Source organism: Centruroides sculpturatus, unplaced genomic scaffold (genome assembly GCF_000671375.1).
Source record: "Centruroides sculpturatus isolate CEXI.00-Female unplaced genomic scaffold, Cexi_2.0 scaffold1028, whole genome shotgun sequence".
NCBI classification, from domain to species: domain Eukaryota; kingdom Metazoa; phylum Arthropoda; class Arachnida; order Scorpiones; family Buthidae; genus Centruroides; species Centruroides sculpturatus.
The window spans coordinates 267954-273557 of NW_019385171.1; the positions used below are offsets into that span (position 1 = coordinate 267954).

Here is a 5604-nt window from a genome sequence, read left to right on the forward strand (position 1 = left end):
AAAATTACAATAGAGTAAACGTTGTTTACATTTTCGTGTACTTTCCGATGACACCATGTTTGACCCCAAGTACAGACAGTATCGTTGGTTCGGTTTTATTGGCGATTTGCCGAATGAGAGTGCCTCCCAGGAGGCGTTTTTATGAGAAACTGGCTCTTATTTAGGTATTCCTAACGTGAAGAAAACCCGAAAACACCGCGTGGCCAGCCCGTTGGCGAGGCGCGAATTCACGACCAGTGTTCAGTGTTTTATTCACTCGGCCACGTACCATTAGACTTTAGCGAGAAACGTCCCCTAGGACCCCATAATCCTATGATCTTCGACACACGCATTCACCAACTTTTGGATATGTACAGTTTCCTTGCAATTTGTTTGACCATGATTAATCTGATGTCCTACCTTTAATCATTTCAAAGTTATGGCACTGTTTACTTGTAACACCCGTTTTTTCATGTTTATCTCACGTTTAAGATAAAAGAATAAAGGAAGAAGTGAAGACGAAATCCGTGGAGATAGACCATGGCCCTAGGAATAGGACATCTTAACTCCTCCCTTAATCTTTAGCAATGACACAATTTTAAATTCTTTTGCCGAGAAAGTTACGCAACTCGTTGCTAGAATTTTATGAATATTTTATAATATATATGAGGCGCTTTATAGTTATCACGCATAAAACTTCTTACCTTAAAGATTTAAAGTAAGAAATTTTGCAAATAGCTGAGTTTCTTCTATTTATTTTTTTAAATTTTAAATGAAGTTGAGGTTGTAAGTTTTAGTTTTATAAACTAAGATGAAGTTGAGAATTTAAACAAAAAAACAAAAAAAAAAACATAAACAAAAAGGGAATCATTCAGTAGACTTTTTCCTCTAGGTGCTTTAGAAAGATTATGCAAATATCAAATAAAAAAAAATTGTCTAAAAACATGAAATTCTAGTTACAAGAAACATACTCTCATGCAAGAAACATGATGACATTATAGCGAAATTTATGTTATTAGTTCCGCTATTTTATAAGTTTTCTTTATGATGATAAATATCAAAACAAATAACTCGTAGCATATAAATTACGACTAAAAATAGTAATAAAATATGGAAACTAATAATTTATAAAATATACTTTACAAATTGTAAGCCATTATATTTTTTATTATTATTTTATTATTGTGCTTTATAAAATAATTGTCGTTTTAAAATTAGAATTAATTTGTCCTTGTTCATATCTGCTTCCATTTAAAATCAATTTTAAAACTGTATATAAAATATTTTTTACTTAATTTATATTATTCTTAATTTAATAAGAAAAGAGGATGTCCGGGAAAAAGAGGATCTTCTGTAGCGCTATAATTAACTGTATAATTTATGAGTTTATTACGAATGAATAATACGAAACTGTTTTAAAACGTCACATAGAATATTCTTTTCTTTTGAATTAAATTATATAGATCTTTTTTATGAAAAAAATAAAGAAAGCCGGACATCTTTATTGATTATAAATAAGGTGTCATTTGAGTTAACCGTGTATATCGTGACTTTTGATCATTAAATGCAAGGTGAGTGGTGAGTGCACTTGACCAGTATTATTTGTGTTTTATAGGAAAAAATGAACAAGTTTCGCTTGTAATTTCAGATGTAGATCGTGAATATATCTCTGTCAAATTAATCAAATACAATTAATCCTACTGTCAGTCACATTTCTTTTTTTTATTGATGATATAGTAAGGTAATTTAATTGATTTTAACTTAGGATACAGTATTATAAACGGTGACAGATTAAATTTTTGATTTCTTTTTCTTCATCAGTAAACTTAAACGATGTTTTTTTTTTGTTCGATGTGTTAAACTACATGAGAATTTTATACGATGTAAATGAGAATTTTCTGTTAAAACACGAGGAAACGGGGTCCTTGAACTTTGTGTAATAAACCCACGCAGATTAAAGTGGTAAGTTGTGAAGGTTATAAGGGCAAAATAGTATGTTTTCGTAAATTACTTGGCATATTTTTATTTTAAAACATTATAAATGTAATTAATTAATGTGTAATATTTCGAATAATTATACATATCTTTATGTTAACGCTAAAGTTATGTAAATTATAATAAGACTACACTTTAAAAAATGATTTTTTTTTTAATATAAACTATTATTAGCTAGTTATTGGCTAATGGCCTTGTTTTAAATTTTTCTAATAAAAGACGTCACATCATAAACACGCGAGTCACCTAGCAAGTTATAAGAGAATCTACAAATGGCCAATAGCGTAGTAGTCAGGATGTCTACCTTGTAGAGAGGTTCTCTAGTTCGGGGTCATGGTTCGGTGGTGTTGGCAACGTCTTACCTTGGCGCTTATTTGTTTTCATCTAATGCCAACTTTTGCTGTTGGTATTGGTGATTATTTAAGTGAGAGCTTATTATTTTTCGCACATAAATTATCGACGAATAAAGTAGTAAAAAAGGCAAGTATTTTTTCTTTTTTTACTTTATGTCTTTAAAAAAGTTGTAATATCGCAGTTGTTAACTAGTTCTAAAGTTCAGCATATCATAAAAATTCCCTAGACAAGTGTAAAACTATTTCAAAGCTACTCGACAACGGAGTTATCGAAAATTACAATAGAGTAAACGTTGTTTACATTTTCGTGTACTTTCCGATGACACCATGTTTGACCCCAAGTACAGACAGTATCGTTGGTTCGGTTTTATTGGCGATTTGCCGAATGAGAGTGCCTCCCAGGAGGCGTTTNAAACATATAATATTTTAATTATTCACATGACCTAAAACCTTTCATGATTTTGACCTCCGTCAGTTACAATTGAATGGCTTTTGATACGCAATATTAAACTCTATCGAACGTTCCGTAAATTATAATAAAAACTATTCGATAAGCAAGAACATTCAGCAAATTTTGGAAATAAATTTTAAAAAAATATATCAAGAAAATAATGAGAAATATTAAGGTGTATGTTTAGAAGTTAAATCTATAAAATGGAGCGACATTTATCATAAATCTTAATGACATTTTACGAGATTATTCGAGGCATTTCTCTTTTTCAAATTCAATTCATTATATAATTGTAAAGTGTTATAAAGATTTAAATGTATAAATGTTATATAGTTGCATTAAGAACGAGTTTTTGTGTAGAAAATAATTTTTTATTATTTAAACGAGCGATTTATGGCATCCGTTTTTTCATATATGTATACAATACATTACAATACTTTGTATCGTAACAAGAATGCCGGCATAATTGTACGAAATCTACGAAGTATAGTATAATAGTATCCGTTTCGATACTATTTTAGTAATAGCAAAATGCCGAACGCTTTCGAAGTCCGGTTTTGCTGGATTAACAGGCGGAAGTGAACCGACGTGTATGTCCTCATGACCAGACACCCATCTGCTTTGAACTTTCACCAAGATTCCTTCCCAGTTTAGCCCAAGGATAAGTTCATTAACGCAATCGTAACCCGCTTATTGGAGCAAATATTGCTCAATATTACGAAGGTCAGAGGCCTTCATTTTTTTCTTTTCCTCTCGACATTTCCAGGTATAGATGCGATTTAAAGACGTTCCGAAGAAAATTACAAACTCCTCCCTTCATTAATATTATATAAAACTTTTGAGCGACGTAATTACATGAGATTTGTGATGTTATCCACACTCTATACTTATCCCTTGTAAAAAAAAAAAAAAAAAAACATATATCTTATTCCGATCGAATGATAAAGTTTGCTATTTTTGACAGACTTAATTATTTAATGCTCCAATGAATTTTAAGCGTGTGTTTTTGATTAACCGTATTATTAAATATTTTTATTTTATTTTTTTTACTGTTATAAAACTCGTTTAAGCGTGTAGAAAAAGACTAAATTTTAGGGTCCGAGTCTGAGGCCGGGATCAAGGGCCTTGCTGGTACCTCCCCTGTTTGGGTCTCATTAATATATATTAAATATTGGAAATTTTCCACGTGGGAGTAGTTTAAATAAGTTCAATGCCATATATTTCGATCGATATTATAAAATATTTTATTTCAATTACTCTGAACGACAATTTGCCACTGACTGAACCACGTGTAAATTATTACTTGACTTTCGCGCAATATTTATTTTGCTTCCGTACAATTTATAAATAAGCTCTTAAGAAGCGTTAAGGGACGTCGACCCGGTGGCGCAATGGTAGCGCGTCTGACTCCAGATCAGAAGGTTGCGTGTTCGAATCACGTTCGGGTCAATATATTTTTTTTTCTTGTTTTTTTTTTCGTTCGTCCCTTCTTTTATATACGATTTTCATCTAAACAATCAATTGATATATATTTTTTTAAATATTAAATGGTATAATTTACACTATTTATTATCGATTTTTCAGGAAGAAACGATCAATAGACGGCCTTTCGCACGACTACACTTTTCTAATTGCGGAGATAAAAGGGATCCTGTATTAGTCGATGAATTTCAAGTAGCTCCTAATCCAGTTTCTGTTCCCGGAAATGTCGAAGTTCACTTGAAAATGGATGTGAGAAAAAACCAAACTTCTCCTCTACCCGTAAGTGACAACAATTCTATTTAAAGTATCGAGAGATAAATGGCGCCATCTATTATTTAAAATAAGAATTAATAATGGAAATTTTCTTAATTAATGGTTCCATGCATTTTATTATATTTTATTAAAATAATTTTAAAGGTTAGCTTGGAGATGATGAAGAAAGTTCCACTTCTCTTCGGTTTATCCACATGGTTTAGAGTACCTTGTTTATCGAACGGAATCGGATCGTGTGATTACGAAGATCTTTGCATCACACAACTTTTTCACGAAAACAAATGTATGGACCCTAAAACGAAACAGGAGAAAGCGTGTGGATGCCCTTTTCGTACGGTAAATTTTCACATGTGCTATATTTTGTACACTGTAAACTTGACCTGATCACCAGAAACAAACTACAAGCATCATTAAATAGTTATGGTAGCTTCACACGACCTTGTATACTTGTATTTTCTTTTCTTTTTTTTTTAGTTTTTCCCATAAAATATTGATAAACAACAACTATTTTTCTTTCGTAGATAAACTTTTTACTCATCTTTCTTCTTCCATATTATTTATTTTCAATCACTTGCCTGATTGGATGTGAAAATGACATAATTATTCAAATGTCAATTTAACGTTGGTAGTCAGGTCAAAAGTAATATTTTAAGCGGAAAATATTATAAAAAAAATATATTTTAAAATTTAAATATATATATATATTAAATTTCAGGGAGTTTATACATTAAAGCCGGCTATATTTCAAATACCAGAACCACCGAATGATGTACCAGGTTATTTATTAGAGGGAGAATTTTATGTCAAAGCTACTGTTAAGCGAAATGACGAACAAATAGCCTGCTACTCCACTAACGTCGACCTTCTTCTGTAACTATTTTATAAATTTTATGCTTATATATTCATTTATATATTCCTACGTATTTATTAACAATAAATAACTCATATATTTACATATATTTATTTATTTAACAATCTTAAAAACACAAAACATGGAAAAATACACATGATGTAAAACAATTTCTTTATACATATTCTTCATATTCTGTTAATGTTTTTTTTTTTTTTTTT

The 5604-nt window shown here is 30.5% G+C and overlaps 1 protein-coding gene and 1 non-coding gene across 2 annotated transcripts; both read left to right on the plus strand.

The window, feature by feature from the left end:
- The first annotated feature begins 2274 nt into the window (after nucleotides 1-2274).
- On the plus strand, nucleotides 2275-5469 carry LOC111635705 (ganglioside GM2 activator-like). The gene is made up of 4 exons (XM_023380749.1): nucleotides 2275-2454; nucleotides 4363-4539; nucleotides 4678-4869; nucleotides 5249-5469. The coding sequence occupies exons 1-4, from the start codon at nucleotides 2308-2310 to the stop codon at nucleotides 5405-5407; spliced, it is 675 nt and encodes a 224-aa protein (XP_023236517.1). The 5' UTR covers nucleotides 2275-2307; the 3' UTR covers nucleotides 5408-5469.
- Trnaw-cca lies at nucleotides 4156-4227 on the plus strand. Its single transcript has one exon. It is a non-coding gene; the product is annotated as a tRNA-Trp (tRNA).
- Nucleotides 5470-5604: the final 135 nt, after the last annotated feature.